General features: G+C 39.0%; 1 protein-coding gene across 1 annotated transcript in view; it reads right to left on the bottom strand.

Annotated features, from left to right (window-relative positions):
* LOC124620359 (molybdenum cofactor biosynthesis protein 1-like) overlaps positions 1-17,044 on the bottom strand; it is a 64,681-nt gene extending 47,637 nt beyond the window's left edge. Inside the window, exons 1-3 of the mRNA XM_047147031.1 lie at positions 16,916-17,044; positions 15,590-15,810; positions 7,914-8,169 (exon numbers count right to left, since the gene is read on the bottom strand). Coding sequence (XP_047002987.1) covers positions 7,914-8,169; positions 15,590-15,810; positions 16,916-17,044 — 606 coding nt within the window. The remainder of the gene's footprint in view (positions 1-7,913; positions 8,170-15,589; positions 15,811-16,915) is intronic.
* Positions 17,045-23,327: the final 6,283 nt, after the last annotated feature.

Below are 23,327 nucleotides of genomic sequence, written 5' to 3'. Positions count from 1 at the left end.
TGATAGCATCATCTAAGAGGACTGCTCAGATTCTCTCTTAAATTGTTAATGTAGATCGGCAACAGCAGGTGGTCTATAACACTTCCTTGAGGAATGTCAGATATCACTTTTGTTTTACTTGACGATTTTCCATCAATTACTATAAACTGTGACCTTTCTGACAGGAAACCACACATCCAGTTGCACAACTGAGACAATACACCATAGGCACACAATATGATTAGAAAATACTTGTGAGGAACTGTTTCAAAAAGTCTTCTGGAAATCTACAAATATGGAATCAATTTGAGAGCCCCAGTCGGCAGCACTTATTACTTTGCGTGACTAAAGAGCTAGCTGTGTTTTAAAAGGTCAATATTTCTGAATCTATCTTGGCTATTTATCAATGAATCATTATCTTTGAGATAATTCATAATATTCAAACACAATATATGTTCCAAAATCCTAATGCAAATCAACATTAGTGATATGAGTCTGTTATTTAGTAGATTACTCCTCTTTTCTTTCTTGAGCATTGGTGAGACCTGAGCAACTTTTCAGTCTCTAGGTATGGATCTTTATCAAATGAGTGGCTATATGTTGTTGTTGTGGTCTTCAGTCCTGAGACTGGTTTGATGCAGCTCTCCATGCTACTCTATCCAGTGCAAGCTTCTTCATCTCCCAGTACCTACTGCAACCTACATCCTTCTGAATCTGCTTAGTGTATTCATCTCTTGGTCTCCCCCTACTATTTTTACCCTCCACGCTGCCCTCCAATACTAAATTGGTGATCCCTTGATGCCTCAGAACATGTCCTACCAACCGATCCCTTCTTCTGGTCAAGTTGTGCCACAAACTTCTTTTCCCCCCAATCCTATTCAATACTTCCTCATTAGTTATGTGATCTACCCATCTAATCTTTAGCATTCTTCTGTAGCACCACATTTCGAAAGCTTCTATTCTCTTCTTGTCCAAACTATTTACCATCCATGTTTCACTTCCATACATGGCTACACTCCATACAAATACTTTCAGAAATGACTTCCTGACACTTACATCTATGCTCGATGTTAACAAATTTCTCTTCTTCAGAAACGCTTTCCTTGCCATTGCCAGTCTACATTTTATATCCTCTCTACTTCGACCAACATCAGTTATTTTGCTCCCCAAATAGCAAAACTCCTTTACTACTTTAAGTGTCTCATTTCCTAACCTAATTCCCTCAGCATCACCTTACTTCATTCGACTACATTCCATTACACTTGTTTTGCTTTTGTTGATGTTCATCTTATATCCTCCCTTCAAGACACCATCCATTCCGTTCATCTGCTCTTCCAAGTCCTTTGCTGTCTCTGACAGAATTACAATGTCATCGGCGAACCTCAACGTTTTTATTTCTTCTCCATGGATTTTAATACCTACTCCGAATTTTTCTTTTATTTCTTTTACTGCTTGCTCAATATACAGATTGAATATCATCGGGGAGAGGCTATAACCCTGTCTTACTCCCTTCCCAACCACTGCTTCCCTTTCATGTCCCTCGACTCTTATAACTGCCATCTGGTTTCTGTACAAATTGTAAATAGCCTTTCGCTCCCTGTATTTTACCCCTGCCACCCTTAGAATTTGAAAGAGAGTATTCCAGTCAACATTGTTAAAAGATTTCCCTAAGTCTACAAATGCTAGAAACGTAGGTTTGCCTTTCCTTAATCTTTCTTCCAAGATAAGTCGTAAGGTCAGTAATGCCTCACATGTTCCAGTATTTCTACGGAATCCAAACTGATCTTCCCTGAGGTCGGCTTCTACTAGTTTTTCCATTCGTCTGTAAAGAATTCGTGTTAGTATTTTGCAGCTGTGGCTTATTAAACTGATTGTTCGGTAATTTTCACATCTGTCAACACCTGCTTTCTTTGGGATTGGAATTATTATATTCTTCTTGAAGTCTGATGGTATTTCGCCTGTTTCATACATCTTGCTCACCAGATGGTAGAGTTTTGTCTGGACTGGCTCTCCCAAGGCCGTCAGTAGTTCCAATGGGATGTTGTCTACTCCAGGGGCCTTGTTTCGACTCAGGTCTTTCAGTGCTCTGTCAAACTCTTCACGCAGTATTGTATCTCCCATTTCATCTTCATCTACATCCTCTTCCATTTCCATAATATTGTCCTCAAGTGTATCGCCCTTGTATAGACCCTCTATATACTCCTTCCACCTTTCTGCTTTCCCTTCTTTGCTTAGAACTGGGTTTCCATCTGAGCTCTTGATGTTCATGCAAGTGGTTCTCTTATCTCCAAAGGTCTCTCTAATTTTCCTGTAGGCAGTACCTATCTTACCCCTAGTGAGATAAGCCTCTACATCCCTACATTTGTCCTCTAGCCCTCCCTGCTTAGCCATTTTGCACTTCCTGTCGATCTCATTTTTGAGACATTTGTATTCCTTTTTGCCTGCTTCATTTACTGCATTTTTATATTATCTCCTTTCATCAATTAAATTCAATATTTCTTCTGTTACCCAAGGATTTCTACTAGCCCTCGTCTTTTTACGTACTTGATCCTCTGCTGCCTTCACTACTTCATCCATCAAAGCTACCCATTATTCTTCTACTGCATTTCTTTCCCCCATTCCTGTCAATTGTTCCCTTATGCTCTCCCTGAAGCTCTGTACAACCTCTGATTCTTTCAGTTTATCCAGGTCCCATCTCCTTAAATTCCCACCTTTTTGCAGTTTCTTCAGTTTTAATCTTACAGGTCATAACCAATAGATTGTGGTCAGAGTCCACATCTGCCCCTGGAAATGTCTTACAATTTAAAACCTGGTTCCTAAATCTCTGTCTTACCATTATATAATCTATCTGATACCTTTTAGAATCTCCAGGGCTATATATGATTTCTAATGGAGCTATTGTATCAGCATTCTCTGAAAGAAACATAACTGCTTTATGACACTGAGGAGAGTTACTACTAAGTTACTCACAGTTGCAGTTGTTCTTGATTTGAATACTGCAATAATAACTTTGTTGTCTTTGGTGAAGAAATTTCAGAAATCCGTGTTTAGTAACCCTGCTTTAGTAGCACTGTCATCAGTAATATTACCACAGCTATTGCGCAGTGAAGGTATTGGTTGTGTCTTGCCATTGGTGTACTACACATGCAACCAGAACCTCTTTGGATTTTCTTCCAGATTTCAAAACGAAGTTTCACTATGGGAACTATTAAACACATCTTGCACTGAAACCCACCCTAAGTTTCGAGCTTCAGTAAAACATCGCTAATCTTGGAGATTTTGCATTCTTTTAAATTTTGACATGCTTTTTTTCATTGCTTCTGCAGCTGAGTTTTGACATATTTTGTGCACCACCCTTTTAATTTATTTGGTATCCTTTCAATTTATTTGGTATATATCTCTTAATTGATGTCGATACTATTTCTCTGAATTTAAGCCATGTCTGGTCTACACTTACAAAGTCAGGCTTGAAGGAGTAGAGACTAAGTAGAGACCGTCTCCTTGGAAGGCATCAAGTTAATTTTTATATGCTTTCTCATTAAATGCCCTATTGTGTAGGGCTGAAAATTAATAGGGATAAGGTAAACAGAATGTGCAAAGTAAGTGGAAATTACTCGTCTCTTCCCCGATTACAGTGCAATAGAAGATAATACAAGATGTTGACAGATTGCCATATCTCGGTAGCTTTATATGTAATAATGAGGTCACAGATGCAGAAATCACCAGCAGAACTGGAAAATCAGTCCATATGGCAATTAGGTCTGTAATATGCCAACAAAGCTTTGACTGCACTCCTTTATCGTTTATATGTGTGAGACTTGGAAAATGTCAGTAAAATCAGCACACAGTCTCCATGTTTTTCACCAACAATGCTAGAGATGAATTCTGAAGATGTTAACCCAACCAAGTTACAAACGATGAAGTGCTGAGAATAAGAGGTCTACACAGCCTGCACAAAATTATTGTTGAAAGAAGACTGAGGATTGCAGGTTATGTTCTACGCATGTAAGGTGGAAGAATCCCAAAATCAACACTGTTGTTGAAATCAATGGACAGATACAGATGTACAGGAAGACCTTTTAACACCTGGAACTTTTGCAATGAATCTTCAATCCATGGACACAAACTTGGAGGAAGGTGAGAACTTGGCAGCTGATCAAGTGAACTAGTGGAAACCAGTTCCTTGTATGGTACACAGCAAATCTGAGTAAGTTAGTAAGTAAGTAAGTAAGTAAAGTACAACTGGGGATTTTGCAAAACTGTTGGATGATCGATATTATTGTCTAGATTTGACACTGTTGGACTTCTACCTTTTCCTTGATGTGTATTCTTCAAATTGTGAGTTTTACGAGAAAGCTGATAGATACTTACCAATCAACCTTCCCTGACACGAACTGACATTGTCTCTTTATAAATTCTACTGTGCTAACAATTATCTACTGAGAATCCTCAACTAGGTCTCCGCAGCTCAAATGAGCCAGTTTCTTTTAAATTTCTGTCTTTGGCTATAATTGTCTTCCAAGTATGGTGACACAACATCCTGTCATGAAACTTTTGCCTTTACACTTGTTTACTTTTCTGGACACTGCCTTTTTCTGCACTGTGCACTAAATACACTATGTGAGTAATGTCCAATCTCCAACAACCAATCGTGAACTGTAAACAGCTGTAAACTCTACCAGGGCACATAGCAAACAATTAACATTTGTGTTTTAGTGTTCTAAGCTGTGAGGTCATCAGCGGACAAATAATTTAGTACCTATTCCTGGACAGCCAGAGTGGCCGTGTGGTTCTAGGCGCTACAGTCTGGAACCGAATGACCGCTACGTTCGCAGGTTCGAATCCTGCCTCGGGCATGGATGTGTGTGATGTCCTTAGGTTAGTTAGGTTTAATTAGTTCTAAGTTCTAGGCGACTGATGACCTCAGAAGTTAAGTCGCATAGTGCTCAGAGCCATTTGAACCTATTCCTGACGTGCAGTTGTTTGGAACAACAACTGACATGATCCAAAATATTACTTTCTTTTATTATAGCTTCACTTTTATTTTGTCTAATGATTACTAATTTCAGTATCAAATTCCATCATCAAGCCACTATATGATCAGAAAGCATAGTGTATCGTTAAAATATTGTTTAATAAACAGATTACCATTATATCATCATTCCTTAAAGTAATGTCCAAAGTGGAAGGACAGATGATTAATTTTGAGTATATACTAAAGTCAGAGTACTGAACCGGATATGAAAGAAGGAAAACCAGAAGGGCAGTGAGAGACGGGTGCCTTCTATCACCTTACTTCCTTAATATGTTCATCAAGGAAGTAATAGCAACAACAAAGAAAAGATGACCAGAATCAAAAGGTAATTTCTGGAATACGCCATGGAAATGTGATAGGACCATTACATTTACAATGTATATAAATGATCCAGTAGAAAGTGTCAGAGGCTCCTTAATATTGTTCACAGGTACTACACTTGTCCATCAGAAAGTAGCAATAACAGAAGACAGTATCAATTTGCACAATGACCTGCAGAGGATTGGTGAATGATGTAGGCTCTGGCAGTTGACCCTGCACATAAATAAATGTAACATATCACACACACACACACACACACACACACACACAGGAAAAGAAATCCAATACTGTACAACTACACTATTAATGACAAATTGCTGGAAACAGAATCTACCATAAAATATCTAGAAGTAACTATCCAGAGCAACCTTAAAGTGGAATGACCACATAAAACAGCAATAGAAAAGCAGATGCCAGACTAAGATTCACAGGAAGAATCTTAAGTGAATGTAAATTACCCCTGTGTCCTTACCCAGTAAGACTGACAGAAGAGAGAAAGAAGATCCAATGAAGTGCGGAGTGTTTTGTCACAGGATCATTTAGTCGCTGTGAGATCATTACAGAGATGCTCAGCAACTCCAGTGGTAGATGCCATAAGAGAGCAGTTGTGCATCACGGAAAGATTTACTACCCAAATTTCGAGAGAGTAGTTTCCGAGAAGAGTCTGACAACATAATAGTTTCTCTCATATACAATTCACGAAATGATCACGAGAAGAAAATTTGAGAAGTTAGAGATAATACAGAAGTGTACTGACAGTCATTCTTCCCAAGCACTGTTCACAAGTGGAACAAGGCAGAGGGGATCAGTTGGTGGCATGAGACGTACCCCCTGCCACACACAGTTAGGTGGTTTTTGGAGCATGATGTCGATATGGAAACTTAATTGCATGCATATACACTGCAGATTGACGACATCACAATAGTAAATCAGAGTAGGAACTAAATAAAATGTTTCAGGCCTTAAATCAAGAAGTTGTAAAACTAAAGCTAAAAATGAATACAAAGAAGACAAAAGTTATGGCTACAGACAAGAAAGGAGGAGGAGGTAGGACTGACACAAGAACAGGCAATGAGCAACTCAAGAAAGGAACTGAAATTCAATATCTCAGTAGCATTTTGCAAGAAAACAATCAATATTTCAAGGCATTCAAGAAAAGAATAGCACAGGTGAAGAGTTCCTTCCAAAATAAGAAGAAGCTGCAACTGAATAAACATATCAGCTTCCACATTAAGAAAATATTTGTAAAGACCTTTGTGTGGAGTGTTCTGACACACAGATGCAAAATCTGTACATTAGAAAAGCCAAAGGAAGCTCGCCTCAGACCTGCTGAAATGTGGTTCTGGAGGAGAAGTACAAGAACTATCTGCATTGACAGAAAAATTAAAGGAAATAGGAGAGAAGAAAGAACCACTGAAAGTTATAGGCCAGGGCAAAGCAAAATACACTGGACACTTAACTGGAGATGATAATCTTTTAAAAAACATTTCTGAAGGCAAGATCGTAGGTAAGAAAACAAGGGGATGACTGAGAACATCCTACTTAAACAATATGATCAATGAATGGGATTTTCTTCACACATGGAGATGAAGACAACTGCTGAAGAGAGGAAGCTGTGGCTGCAGAGACAAGGTTTAACCTTTTGGAAGAGTAAGGACAAACTAATACAAAATATGAGTCTGCATGGTAGCTACATATGGAATAAATGACAACTTCTTGTGTGCAGTCATCAAGTCACTTACCTCAGTAGGTGTCTTATCTACTAAAAGTAAAGGTCACTGTTGTGCTTTCAATAGATGTGAACTGCACCCTGAAAATGGTATGTCTAGTTTGCAGTTGTACAGAAGCTTTTTATTTTGCAAAATGGTTCAAATGGCTCTAAGCACTATGGGACTTAACATCTGAGGTCATCAGTCCCCCAGACTTAGAACTACTTAAACCTAACTAACCTAAGGACATCCCTGCCTGAGGCAGGATTCGAACCCGCGATCATAGCAGCAGCACGGTTCTGGACTGAAGTGCCTAGAACCGCTCGGCCACAGTGGTCAGCTTTTATTTTGCACAGAAATGTTTGATAATAAGATGAACTGATGCTGGCACTTGCTACTGAAACCAGTAGCACTTAGACACAACAAAAATGTGACTACAGAATTAAGAATAATTTTTCCAAACAATCGAGTATTTTTACCAAAACAACACCACAATAGTGGAAACTTATTTTAAACTAAAGACACAAAAGAAAAAAAGAGAAACTGTAAAGATCTTGAGTCTCATAAGACTCTCTTGGGAGGAAAATATAAGATTTTTAATTGGTAAACTTGCAAGGCATCCTTTTTATGTTGTATAAACTACGAAACTGTTAGCATCGTCAGCTAAAATTTACTTCTTCTGTCTTAATATACCTTCCTTCACTTACAGCTGCAGTGTGGAGACAGCGGTGAGGGTGGGAGCGGGGATGGGGGCGAGGGTGTGGGCATACTGCTTTAAAATGGTGATTCTTGTATTGATATTCTTAACAACAGATTTATATCTTTTGTTTATGAAAGTCTGCATGCGATGACAGCTGCACTAGTAATACCTTCACAGGGTCGTATTCAAGTTGCAAGGCTAGATCTATGCCAACCATGACACGCTCCCAGCCTTTCCTCCTCGTGATCTGGTTGTAGCGTTGGGACTGCAGGGTGTCTAAGCTGATGTTCAGACCGTCAAGCCCTGCCCTCTGCAAGGCAACCAGCTGTCTTGTCAACATGAGGCCATCGGTTGTCATTAAGACACTTTCGAGATCTTTTATTTCCTTCAAAGCACCCGTGAAACAGCAAATTATTCTAAAGAAACTGAAACAAATAATTTGTAACATTGCTGCTGCATATGAAACAAAACTCCAGTTGATAAATTGAAAATACAAATTCCTCAAAAGTTAACTGTACATTTGCCCTAATACAAAGAGATAAGAAGGGTTAATAAACTGAATTGAAGAATGCAAGTTAAGATAGCAATGGAAAAATAATTAGAGGCATAAGATCACCTACTGCAACAGGGAAATGGGAATCAATATGAACCATTACCCAGCTACTGTCAACTGATTCCATGTCTCCATGCACACTGTATAAACCACTGTGGGTTTGTCCGACAAAGTACATTGTTGTACCACACATTATGGTTTTTCCCCATTCAATGCTCATGTGGAGTGTGGGAAGAATGATTCTTTAAATGGTTCTGTGCATGCTGTAATTAATCTTGCCTTCATGGTCCCTATAGGAGTGATACATATGCGGTTATTGTATAATCCCTAAATACCTCACTTAATACAGGTTCCTGAAATTTCATAAGTTAGGTTTTGTCATATATTTGGCGTCTATCTTCACTTGTCTGGCATTTCCAATTTTTAGTAGCTTCTTGATGCTCTCCCATGCATCAAATAAATCTATGATCAATCATGCTACACTATTTTGTATACATTCAATGTCTGCCATTAGCCTTATTTGTTATGGGTCATACTTAAGCAATATTCTAGAATGGGCCACACAAGTATTTTGTAAGCAATGTCCTCTATAGACTGATTGCATTTTCCAGTGTCTTACCAATGAATTGAAGTCTGCATTCTGCTTTGCCTACAAGTGAGTCTATGTCACCATTTCATTTCATCCAGATATTTGTATGAGTTGACCAATTAAAACTGTGATTATTTGATAATGTAGTCATACAATACTGTCTTTTTTTGTTTTGTGATGTGCTCCAATTTACATTTCTGAAAACTTAAACTCAGTTGCCTATCTTTGGACCAAATTGAAATGTTATGATCTGACTCAAATTTGTGCAGATTTTTTTCAGGCAATAATTCATTATAGACAACTCTATCATCCAGGAAAAGTATGAGGTTCCTTATAATATCGTCTTCCAGAACATTAAGGTACAACATTAATGTAATGGTATAAATTACTATAACTGTATAAATAAGTTTATAAGTGTGTAAAATACATTGAACTATTTGTTACAACAAAATATTGTACCGGTATACTCAGCAAGATGTTAAATCAGCAGATAGCTACATTTTATGTTCAACATTTTGTGTACAGCATATATGCTGGAAAGGATTTATACCCAAATTGAATAAATCTGAAGAAATGGTAGTGTGTGTCTGGAAAAAAAATCCGTAAAAACTCATACAGTCCAATTTGCTATTATGTCACTGTTACTGAAATATAATACAAAGTAACTGAATTCGATGAACATTCTCAGAGTGCAATATGCCTCAGAGTGAAATGCACAGTAATGTCAACATTATTTTTTAGGCTATGTTTGTGAAAATGGATGAAAGCAAACCACACATTTTGTTCTCAATCTGCAGAAGCATTATGCACTGTGAAACACTGTACTGGTGTTATACATAAAAGCTGTCTCATTGCCAACATCTTTCCCCTGCTGGCTGTTCTACACTTCTCATAACTAATTCAACACGTTGTAAGATATTTTATGCTGTATGACACCACAGTCCAATCTGGTTAGGATAGCATAAAAATAATATATGAATTTCAGTATTGAAACTGGAAAAGCAGAACAGCTCTCATCACACTGGATATCAAATCGAGGTTGGATTACAGCCATGGGTACATCATTTCATGCTACTCAACTGAATGTCATATGTCAGAGTTCTTCAACTGTAGTGGCTGGCGACTGGTGGCTGGCGGCTGGTGGCATACCCATCTCTTGGCATCCTGTGAACAGACGTTCTCCACAGGTGACAGATTTGAAGAAAATGCTGGATACGGCAACAGTGGAACACTCTCTGTATCGAGGTAGCTCAGTACAGCTCAGGTGATGTGTAGTCTTGCATTATCTTGTTAAAAGATAACATCAAAGAAAGACTTGTAAGGGATAGAACAATTTATCAGCTTCCTGAACATCCTTCCAACAGCGAGGAAAACAAAATAAACAAGAAAGAAGAACAAAAATACAACGCTGCTGACATTCGTAATTTAAACTAGAGGTATGTGATGCTGTAAATATGATTCCCAATTACCAAATTGTGAATACGCCCGATTTAAAAATTTATCACCATAATGTGCAATCCCTGCGTAATAAGATCGATGAAATTAACGTTCTATTAACACATGAACTTAATTATATCTCAGTGTTATGCATTTCTGAGCACTGGCTTAGCCCAGAATTAATCCAGAATACTAAAATAAACAAATTTGTCTTGGCTGCTTACTACTGCAGGAAAAACAGCAAACAGTGTGGGGTAGCAATTTACACAAAGGATAATGTAGATTTTATTACACTACCTGACTTAACTAGGGCAAATGTCGAAAAGGATTATGAAATTGCAGCTATAAAAATTACTCAGTTCAACCTGGTTATTGCTACAGTTTACCGATCACCGTCTGGGAATTTTGAACTTTTCTTAAACAAAATGGAGTCATTGCTAAATAAAGTAAATAAAATGGATTGTGAATTTATAATCTGTGATGACTTCAATATTGACTTCCTCATGAATAGTGGAAATAGGGAGACCATTTTGAACCTTGCAACGTCCTTCAATTTAAAGGCTGAAGTAAAAGCAGCTACCCGAGTATCAGAAACTTGTCAAACAGCTCTTCATCAGTTTCTAGTAAATAAGAGTTTACACAACACCTCACTAAAAATTTTCAATGCAGGTTTTTGTGATCATCTTGCTCAAATATGAAGCATAAAAGTACAAGGCAGTATTATTAACAACATGTCTTTTAGAACAGCGTATCGAAGCTATAATCAGCATAATGTGAACTACTTCAACAACTTATTACACAAAGAAAAATGGCTAGGAGTGTACAAAATGAATGATATTAATGAAAAATTCGACACTTTCATTGATACATTAACCCATTTCTTTGAACTTGCATTCCCACTGAAAACATTAACCATACGGGGAAACTCTAGAACAAACAGCTGGATCACAAAGGGAATAAGGGTTTCATGCCAGAAGAGAAGACTACTTCATGAAATATGTAACTCGAAAAATTCCTCACCTGTAGTACGCGCATACTATAAAAAATACTCCAAAATATTAAGAAAAGTAATAAAAGCAGCAAAAATAATGCATAATGATGAAATCATTTATAATTCAGCTAATAAATCAAAGGCTATGTGGAGTGTTATAAAAAAAGAATGTGGAGAATACAGACAACCTTGGAAAAAAATAACACTATCACATAAAAATAAAAAAGTAACAAACCCCTTAGAAGTAGCTAACACATTTAACAACTTTTTCACAGGTGTTGCTGAAAATATGTTACAATCAAATTTTAAGAGCATCCAGGCAAATGAATATAAAATAAGTACATGTAGAGGATCAATGTACATCGGTTCTGTTTCACAAGATGAAGTAGCTAAAGCAATAAAAGGACTAAAAAATTCCAAATTGGCAGGTATTGATGGTATACCTGCAACAGTGTTAAAGAAGAGCGCATCAAACCTAACTGAAGTACTCACACATTTATGCGACTGCTCACTTCAGGCAGGCACTTTCCCTGATGTGTTAAAAACATCAAAAGTTATTCCTGTATATAAAAAAGGGGATAAAGACAATGTAAATAACTACAGACCCATCACAATTTTCTCCTGCATCTCTAAAGTACTGGAAAAAGTTATGTATGAGAAACTTATGAAATTTATAAATAAAAACAGCATCCTATGTAATGAACAACATGGATTCAGAAATAAGAGGTCAACGACAACTGCTGTCTATGAGTGCATCAATTTCATCCTAAACCTGATGGACAAAAAACAGGAAACAATAGGAGTCTTTATTGACTTGTCAAAAGCTTTTGACATGGTGGACCATAAAATTCCGCTATCAAAGCTAGAAAGATATGGTATTCGAGGTCTGTCCAACAAGTGGATCAGTTCCTTCCTGACAAATCGTATGCAGGCAGTGTGCGTCAAGCACACAAATATTGAACTAAAAACTGTATCTAATCACTTATCTGACTATAAACAAATAAAATGTGGTGTACCCCAAGGATCCGTATTGGGACCCCTTCTGTTTCTTCTGTACATAAATGATCTAAGCTTAAATATTGATGCACACAAATCAATCATATTTGCAGATGACACCACGATTCTACTAAAAGGAGATGACAATGAACAGTTACAGCAGACAGTAAACACAGTCACGAAACAACTTAGCAGCTGGGCACAGAGTAATCGGCTTGCAATAAACAGTAAGAAAACCGTTGCTCTAAAATTCCACAATGTTCCTAACAAGGACATGTTTATCCCATCAGTCTCTATCAATGACGAAGCAGTTGGTAACAGTACTGAAACCAAATTCTTACGACTTTGGCTGCAGAGTGACATCAGATGGAACAAGCATATTGAATGTCTCAATGCAGAACTGACCAAAACACGTCATCTTCTTTGTTCATTAAAATCATGCTGTAGTGAGAAAACAGTATTGAATGCATATCATGCGTACTTTCATTCTCGTCTTAGATATGGGGTCACCTTCTGGGGAAACTCTAAAATAGCTAATAGCACTTTTAAACTACAAAAAAAGGGCCATTAGAATCTTGTTTGGGTGCAAGCCTAGAGACTCTTGTAAACCCCTGTTTAAGAAATCTGGTATTCTCCCATTACCGTGTGTATACATTATGGAAACCCTTTTGTTCTTTAAATTAAATGTAATAGGCAAGGACCAGAGGCTAAAAAAAACTGTGATATACATGAGCACTTTACCAGACAAAACAGGAACTTACATATGACTCAAATCAGCATAGCACTGTGCCAAAAAGGTACTTTTCACATGGGAGTTAAGCTTTATAACAAACTTCCTGAAAACATAAAAGCTATCACTGAGGTCAATACATTTGGAAAATCTCTAAAGTCATATTTACAGCATCACTGCTTTTATTCCATTGAAGAATATTTAAATTTATGAAATGTGTTATATAAATACTTGTGTGTAAAGTGTATTATTGTAAGCTTAAATATGTATGCTTTGAAATTACTTTCAGCCTGTATATTTATAACTTGACTTGTCCAATGTCTTACGCATAAGCTGCTATGTAGACAACAGGACCAATAAAATACAATCTACAATCACGGAGCCCTTGAAACTAGGGCACAGCGATAGGCCTTAACAAAACACAAATGCAATGACTGCTGTCCAAATTACTGGATATGTGAACCAGAAGTTGTGACATGTATCCAGTTGCACCCCATACCATCACATCACATGCTGGACCCGCATGAGAATGACAGGTACAATCTGGCCAGGTCTGTTGGCATCAGAGCCTCCAAACACAAGTACATCAATTGTGATGATGTTGCAGAACCGAGACTCGTCTGACACGATGACACAGTGCCATTCCTGTGTCTGGCATTGTTGTCAGTTGCACCGCTGTCAGTTCACCTCTCTCTAGAGCTGCATTAAGGGCTTGACAGTCTGTGCTGCTCCAGATGCCATCACATTGTCTGTGTGGATATCTGTCTCACTGTATACAAGCCCACTTCCTGACTAAATGTACACAACTTCACTGCAGGATCACGTACGCATGAGCGAACACTTGTCTGCCCTCTCAGGTGCTAGTTGGGTGGCACTACTGAGGCCCTGCAAGGCATTTAGCATGGCCCTCCTGAACCTACCAATTCTATGTTGGCACAAAATGAGATTCTGAGCAATGCAAGCAGCAATATAGTGAAACAATAAACCAGAGTCTCAGCAGACCATGAGCCTGCCACTGCCAAATCTGGAATGCTGATAAACATTTCTCCTTCTTCCATTATGCTTAACACGGTCTTCGTGTAAACAACCAACACTGAAATAGAATTTCTGAATGAGAAACCCGCTCCATAAGCTTTTCTTGCATGCAGAATATGCATGGGAGTGCTGAAAAGTAATGCCTCTGAATTTTTTATTCTGTTCTCAATATCGGTCGAGGTATGACACGTCACGCATATTACTTGGTCAACTTTCCCACTTCACTGACTCATGGCACACCCACCTCCCGCAAACAGATGGAGTCGGCATAGGCAGCCCACTCTGACCAGAGATTGTGAATATGTTTACGGTGCACTTCGAGGAAGAGGCCCTGATGTCAACCAAATGGAAATCCATCTTCTTCTTTTCTTCTTCTTCTTCTTCTTCTTCTTCTTCTTCTTCTGTTATGTGGATAACACACTTGTCATCTGGCCTCATGGAAGAGACAAACTTCTTGACTTCTTTGTACATCTGAACTCCACACGCCACAAAATCAAATTCACTATGGAGACCAAAGAAGAAGGAAGACTACCATAGCTGGACATCATAGTCAGGAGAATAATGGACAGCACCCTGTGCCACAGCGTGTATCTGACTCTATAAAACACATAAACTCAATTCTCCCTATGGCACTGTGAATAATTTCAATAACAAAAAGTGAGATGAATGTTGCAGCTTACAATTAATTTCCACTTTGGCTTTGTATTCAAGATCAGTCTTACCTGAGAGTGCAACATAACATCTTTAGTTAATTTAATTATATGTTCATTAGATTTTGGTTATAAGGCACGTTTTGCTGCCTAATGTTTCATCTCCAAACACTGGAAACAATCCATGGAGGAAGAGGAGTATGTAAGACATTGTTGGACCAGGTTGGAGGAATCTGTGAATTTCAATACTCTGTAGAAGAGCTCAATCATTTGAAAATAACTTTCAGACCTTGTGGCTATTCTAACAGATATACATAGGGCACTACATTCTAAAATATTTGCATCTTTCAGTGAAAAACAAGCAACTAGAGGAAAAGTTCTCTTGCCACTTGTAAAAACAGTCGCAGATCGCGACCTCTGAGTGCTATAAAGAGAAGGTATTGACGCAGTGCTTAAACCAAACAGAAGACCACAACTGCAGCCATACTCAAGCAAATTGCTATGCAGTAGTTTCAGTGAATTTGACAATGATGTGGCTGCTTTCATAGTGGCCCAGTCATATTGTGGGGTACGGAATGCCAGTGACAGGGCTGGAATTGTAGGTGACAGATGGGTTTTTGGCAAAGCCTTGTATCAATACCTCCTTAATTATTGAGCTGAAAAACTGTAAAAAACATTCATGCAGTAAAATCACACAAAAAAATTTCCTATTTCTGCAGGTATTGTGCCTTCTGTTTCTTTTTCATTACAAAAACATATTGATTCAAGTTTATAAAGTCACAACTATGTCACTGTGATTTGTGTAACACACATTCTGGAACATGTTCCAGGAATGTCATGAAACAGACAGCTTTAAATAATTACTCTAGCTCATCTTTCAAGACTTGCATGCCAACAACAACACCATCTATCCAATCTCTTTTTATTTCACTTTCATGAAAAGATTTCTCCACAAAGGATATCATCTGCCATGTAGGTAGTGCAAGAGGAAACTCCACACTAACATTTGGGTAATCAAGTGGATTCTGTGTCTTGTCAGAACCAAGTACAATCAACCCAATTTCATCTTTACCACTGGTAAATATCTGGAAACATATTAAATGGTAAAAATAAGTTTTGTTTATAACAAGTTGTATACCAATAAAAACATCACACACAGATACTCTTTATAAAATTATTTAATTGGATAGATAAAAAATCTACTCACCAAGCAGTGGCAGAACACACACATAAAAGACTGTTGTGATAGGCATGCGTTTGGAGCCAGTGACTCCTTCTTCAGGCTGAAGGGTTGCAGGGGAAGCAAGAAGGATGAAGGAAAAGGACTGGAGAGGTCTAAGAAAAGGGGTAGATTTTGGGAAAGTCACCCAGAACCATGGGTCATGGGTGACTTACGGTACAGGATGAGAAGGAAAGACTAATTGTTGGGGACTGCATCGGCAAGATTCGGAAACCTGAGAGCTTAAAGGTGGAAGACAGGGTAATATGCAAGACAGAGATTACTACTAAAACTGTATATGGTTAATAAGAGTGAGAAGGTAAGTGTATTGTATGCAACAGTTGTGGGAGGGGGCAGTGAAAATAGATGGGAAAGACAATGAAAGATGTAGAAAGCTAAAACGGAGTGAAGCAAAGAGTAATTACAGTGAAGAAAAGCTGAGACAGGAGAAATTAACGTAAATTAAGGCGAGGTGGGTGGTGAGAACCAAGGACACGTTGTAGTGCTAGTTCCCACCTGCGGAGTTCTGAGAAACTGGTGTCTGGCGGAAGAATACAGGTGGCATGTGTGGTGAAACAAGTGCCGAGGTCACGTATGCCATGTTGTAGAGCATGCTCTGCAACAGGATATTGTGAGTTTCCAGTATATACACTATGCCTATGCCCACTTATCCTAACTGATAATTTGGTGGTAGTCATGCAGATGTAGAAAGCTGAACAGTGTTTACATAATAGCTGGTATATGACATGTGTCGTTTCTATTTTTCGCCTAATCCGAAGTTCTGGGTGACTTTTCCAAAATCTACACCTTTTCCTGGAACTCTCCAGGCCTTTTCCTTTACCCTTCTTCTTTCCCCTTCAACGCTTCTGTCTGGAGGAGCCATTGGCTCCGAAAGCTTGCCAATCACAAATAATTTATTGTTTTTGTTGTTATAGTTACTCTTTATAACCTACTTAAAATACATCACGTACCCTCCTCTCCACAATTCTTCGAACACATAGTTTTGCCTTTTGCAAAAAATCACTGCGTTTCTGTATAACATACTTGGAGTCAAAGTGTCCAACATCTATTACAATTATAAACAGATGAAAGAAAGTCATTGTATTTATTGGCAGTATTACGCAATCAAATATTTTGAAAGAGTTCCAGTGGTATAAATTTACAAAATCTTACAAATAAATATATACGTTTATTCTTTAAATCAATTCTTAGCAATAACATAATAGTATAAATTGCAGAATCAATATAGCCAATTTTAATGTAATGACTGCAATACAAATACAATATAACAGCGGTAAGTTATAACAAATGAGAGAGAGAGAGAGAGAGAGAGAGAGAGAGAGAGAGAGAGAGAGAGAGAGAAAGAGAGGCATTTAGACAATGTTTCATTACAGTGTGAAACTTATTAGAATTAAAATGAAGCCATAGTGAATTATTACATTCCAAAACTAACAATTATTGTGTTCTTTCACCCCAAAATAATACATTCATTAGGCAATGTATACTTTTAATTTCAGAAATTTTTACAGCTCTGAACTTCACTGCTTCGATGAATTTATTACATGTGTCAATGAATGAGGGTTGATAACACTGCTTTAGTCATTCAATTGTTCGTCATGTGATATTCGCAATGTTCTTAATAACTTCTTATGTAAAGTTCTATCATCAAAAAGATAATCTACGTAAGTTTTAAAAGTCGCGAATCTTTAAACAACAACTTGAAAATGGGTATATCAGTATTTTGTATACATTCTAGCATTGCTAGATTTACTTTTAAATTTTAAAGTATATGAGCAGATTGAGCGACTTTCCATCCAGAAAATTTGCTGTTGGCAAGACCTCACTACAAAGAAAAATGGTCTTTCTGGAGTCAAATGCTAAAAAATTCATAAATACCAGCATTGTAAGTGATACAAACAGGTATTAAGCACCGGGCATAAATATCATTCTGCTTGACGAGAAAAAAAGTAGGTAGATGAAAGAGTAAATTGGGTGCAAGGATTGAACATAAACTAACCCAAATTGCACAAAAAAAAAAACATGAGGGTCACTGCTCAAGAATTGAGAACTGCCCCCCCCCCTCCCCCACCCCTTCCTTTTACAGGCTTACTTTCACTTTTCAGATGAGACCATGTCCCCCATATGTGAAGAAAATAGCCAATATGTAAAGAGAATTACAGATAAAGAGTTTTCTAGAATGAGATTTTCACTCTGCAGCATAGTGTGCACTGATATGAAACTTCCTGGCAGATTAAAACTGTGTGCTTGACCAAGACTCAAACTTGGTGATCGTAGCCCCAGACCTGTGTTGCCGTTTTGGGAGGTAGATCTTGTATCTGGAAAGAGGAGATGACAGTTAGGGTACTATGGGTGAGCAGCTGCCATCAATTTTTGATGGTGCAGAACCCACAATAGTGGAACTGCTGCCTAGTCCAAAGGCACCTGTTACCAGTCTTACCCCACAATAGTGTATCGAATCCAGACGTAATGTCGAAGCTGATAAAAAGTCATATGAGAGATTCCTGTAATCTAGGTGTGACTGCACCAATGCTGCATACAGCCATATCAAAGTAGAGTGGACCACACCGCTGAGGCATAAAAGAGCATTCAGGTGCGACCTACATGTCTGCTTTAGTTGGCAAAGACGGGGAAGCCATGTCAACTAGGCATCAAAGACCGGACCTAAAAAACACGATGACAGAAATGCATAACGTAGGTCATGGCAGCCAAAAAATGGATGCTATGAGTGAAAGCCCAGGATTGTGCTTGGTGTATTGCTCCCTGCATTCTGCCTCCAGCAATAGCCGTCGCAGACGAACAAAAATGATGGGGACAAAATATGTCATGCAGCTGCCGCCAGATCATTGATAGCCACAAAAAGGAGAGTGACACTCAAAACAGAACCTTGTGCAAGCCCCTTCTCCTGCAGGGGGGGGATGCTACAGGAGGCACCAACCTGTACCCAAAATGTGTGACATGGAAGAAAGTTCTGGATAAAAATCAGGAGTGGGCCATGGAGGCCCCACTCCTTTAAGGTGGCAAGGACGTTATGGCACCATGTGGTATCATAAGATATACAGGCAGATCAATGAAAACTGCAACAAGGAACTGATGCTGAGCAAAAGCTGTTCAGATAGCACACTTCAAGTGGACTAAATTATCTTCAGTAGAGCGCCCTTGGCGAAAAGCACCCTGGATCGAAGCCAAAAGATCCGGGGATTCAAGGACACAATACAGCCTTCAACTAACCATATGTTCAAGTAACTTGCAGGACACTGAGTAAACAATCTGGACGACAGCTGTCCGTTTGAAGAGGCAATTTATGTGATTTCAAAATTGGAATAACGGCATTTTCTCGCTACTGGGAAGAGAATTCTGCATTGCCCCAGGGATGGTTAAAGAAAGGCCAGGTACACTGACGGAAAAATTTGCAACACCAAAAAATAATTAATGTAGAGTAATGAAATACCAGGAATATATTTGTTGAGACAACGTATGTAAAGTGATTAACGTTGCAGGATCAATGGGAGTGTGAGACAAGCCACTGCAAATGTAAATGCAAATGCTGGTACGCTATTGTACACGTGTCATGTGTCAGTTTGTGGGATGGAGTTCCATGCCTGTTGCACTTGGTTGGCCAATATAAGGACAGTTAATGATGTTTGTGGATGGGTTGAAGCTGTCATCAGATGATGTCCAATACGTGCTCGATGGGAGGTAGAGCTGGTTATCGAGCAAGCCAAGGCAATATGTTGACACACTATAGCATGTTGGCTTACAACAGCAGTATGTGAGCAAGTGTTATCCTGTAGGAAAACACCTCCTGGAATGCTGTTTGTGAATGGCAGCACAACAGGTCAAATAACCAGACGGACATACAAATTTGCAGTCAGCGTTCGTGGGATTCATACAGACAGTTTTGTCAGTGGAAAAGCGAAAGCCATTGTTGATGCTCCACGAGTAAAGACAATCAAGACATTGCTGAAGATGCCACTAAGTGAGACAGGTTCATAGAGAATTGCAATAGAAGGCAAAATCGTCAAAAAAAAAGAGAGCCGGAGATGCCCAGTGGGAGACAGGCCATTATAGGGTTTATGGTGATAGCAAAGAGAATGACACTCAGAATGGAATCCTGAGACACACCATTTTCCTGGATAAAGGTGTCCGACAAGGCAGACCCTTCATGCACCTCGAAAACTCGGTCTTTTAAAAATGTCTGAAGGAAACAGGGTAGGTGGCCACGGAAGCCCCACATGTGAAGAGTATGGACGTTACTAGCTCTCTAGCAGGTGTCATAGGCCTTTTCCAAATCAAAAAACACAGCGACAATCTGGGATTTCTGCAGAAAACCATTCATGACATGGGTGGGCAAAATAATGAGATGGTCCACTGCAGAATGCCGTGTTGAAAGCCACACTGTGCATTCATAAAAAGTTGTGAGACTCGAGCCACCATATCATCCGGGCATGAATCATATGTCCCATCACCTTGAGAACACACTGGTAAGAGAGATGGAGTGGTAGCTAGAAGGAAGAGTGTGTGTGTGTGTGTGTGTGTGTGTGTGTGTGTGTGTGTGTGTGTGTGTGTGTGTGTGTGTGTCAGAGAGAGAGAGAGAGAGAGAGAGAGAGAGAGCTAATTTCGGCAAGAGCTAGATTTCCATCAATAAACTGAGTTGAAGCTGCTGTTGTGGTCTTCATCCAACTACTGCTTTGGTGCAACTCACCAGCCTATTCCTGCCTTTGTAAGCCTCTTCATCTCTGCATAGTATTTCAACCTAAATCCACTTAGAATGGTGAACCACCATTCAGAGAATAACTTTTTAACAACACAGTTTGACTTCTGTAAAGGCTTCTATACTGAGAATCCAACATAATATCTCACAAATTCAATTCCAGTAGAATTAAATAGTGGAAATTATCCCCTCTGTCATCTTGCCAAAGCCTTTGACTGTTTAGATTAAAAAATTCTGAGAGGGGAAGCTAAAATAGTATGGCATTAAAAGTCTTCCCCTTGCATGGATTGAGTTGTACTTTAACTACAGAAAATGGAAGGTCACATTAACAAATGATAAGACAGGAATAAGATTAAACTCAAAAAGGGAGAACATAAAATATGGTGTGGCACACAGTGTTTGCTGCCAAGTCCACAAAAATGATTTACTTGGGGCACTGGAGGGCTTTGGAAAAACTCTAATGTTTGCAGTGTCACAAACTTATTGATGCAAGATCTAAACTCATTCATACCAGAAACATCCAGGATAATAACAGAACAGGCTTGTATAGATCCACAGGTACCAGCTTAATGCCTAAAAACTTGTATTGTGCAGTTCTAAAGAAATAAAAGCAACTTACAGATACGAATATCAAAAGTAGGGATAAATGGGCAATTAGGCTCCCATGTTCTAAGTTCCTGGGAATGCAGATACCAATCACGTGTGAGACCAGCATGTGGGTCAGTTAACCGAGAAGCTCAGTTCCGCCCATTTTGTGCTTAGAAATCTCTTACTGTATCAAACTGGACAAAGGATTGCTAACACACTTTCACTCAGTTTACTCATATGGCTTAATCTTCTGAGGTACTTCAGCTAAGCGGAAAAAATTATTTATTCTACATCTTGAAAAAGCTTCTTCAGGGACCCATGGATTCTCACACTTACATGCCTATAGAAGTTATATTCCCTAATGGTATATATGATTAATAACAAGATTTAGTTTAAGATGAACTCAGCAATTCAGAACTGCAATACCAGAAGCAAAAATAATTTCCATATATAAAAACCTAAAATCAGGTTTGCCACAAGTTTCTCCAAGTGAAATTCCCTGATATTTCTCTGATTCCACAGACACGTTTTAGAATTTTTCCCCGACAAATTTTGAGGTCTCAAGGGGAGGTAAAGACATAAGTCGACAAAAGAATGTAAGGGCTTTGTATTTCTCCCCCATTTTGTTTTAGGGTGCAAAAACAACTAGGGTCATATGTGTCCATGCCAAAACTGTGAAACACAAAGATGAAGAGAGGAGTTAAAAATGATTACATGTCAACGTTTAATGACGGAAGATAGGACAGCTAGAAACAGGGACGTGGAGAAAGGTCTATGAAGTACGCAATAGTGAAATGGAGGCCCAGAACTAAAAATTAAATGGCCTTCACTATATTGCTACAACTGATAAAAAGTAAAACAGAGTCGACAGCCCACGCATTGTTCACTAAAATGGCCAATAACTCAGATGGCAAACCCAAAAGGGAATGTAAACTCTAAAAAAAAAAAGGGCATCCCCTCAGGAAACGGCAGACAGTTAAAAGTTGGGTGCAATGTGCACAAAGTAGTAGGGGAGCACCACTTAACAAATGGTGATGGCTAAAAAGGCAGTGCCCAATATGCAACCTAGTTAAAATGACCTCCTCGCCACAGGAGGACTGAGAGGAGGTTGTCCAAGCCACTGGGAGAGGCTTAATAACCCAGAGCTTATTCCTATGAATGGAGGACCAGTGGCGATGCCAAAGTGACACCACCTCCTGACAGAAAGTAACAAGAGATCATCAGAGGGAATGCAAGAATTATTGGGCTGAAGTACGAGGAATGCAGCTTTGGCAGCAGTGTCAGCAACCTCTTGGACCGATATGACCTGGAACACACATAAACATCACAGTGGCTCCATAAAAAGTGAGCAAGTGGAAGCTTTCCTGGAACTGGTGCACTAAGGGATGGACAGTCTACACTGCACAGAGGCTTTGAAGGGTGCCAAGAGAGTCTGAGCAGTGACACAGTGAAAAGAGTATGTCAGCAGATGTACTCGATGATCTGATACAGGGTGAAGAGCTCTGCTGTAAATACTGAGCAATGTGCCGGACGTCAGTACCAAAAAATGTTGGTTGACGTTGAAGGCACACCCGACACCATGGTCAGTCCAAGAGCCATCAGTGTATACAAAGATACTACTGCAAAATTCCATGCATAGGTCGTGAAACTGAAGGCAATAGACCGAGCCTGGTGCAGTGTCTTTGGAAAGTGAATGAAGGTCAAGGTGAAGATGGGCTGCCGCACGAAGCCAAGATGGTGAAGGGTTCACACCCATCGAAAAAGCTGCAGGGAGCATGAAGTGGGAGGACCAAGATAGTTTTGTATAATGCAGGAGCCTCAGGAATTTTGTAGTTTCAATGAATGGAAGAGCAACAGGCCCAAGATGTAAAAATGGTGGGAGAAACCAGCTGTGCTGCCAGAAATTCATACAAATGTTTTTGTCAGTAGAAAAACTTAAGCCACTGTCCATGCTCCATAAGTAAAGACGATAAAGACATTGCTGAAGACACCACTCAATGAGACAGGTTCATGAAGAGCAGCAGTAGATGGCAAAATTATCAACAAAGAGAGAGCCGGAGATG

This window comes from Schistocerca americana, chromosome 6 (assembly GCF_021461395.2).
Source record: "Schistocerca americana isolate TAMUIC-IGC-003095 chromosome 6, iqSchAmer2.1, whole genome shotgun sequence".
NCBI classification, from domain to species: Eukaryota; Metazoa; Arthropoda; class Insecta; order Orthoptera; family Acrididae; genus Schistocerca; species Schistocerca americana.
The sequence above is the reverse complement of the archived record's forward strand: the minus strand, read 5'-3'. Positions and strand labels throughout refer to the sequence as shown.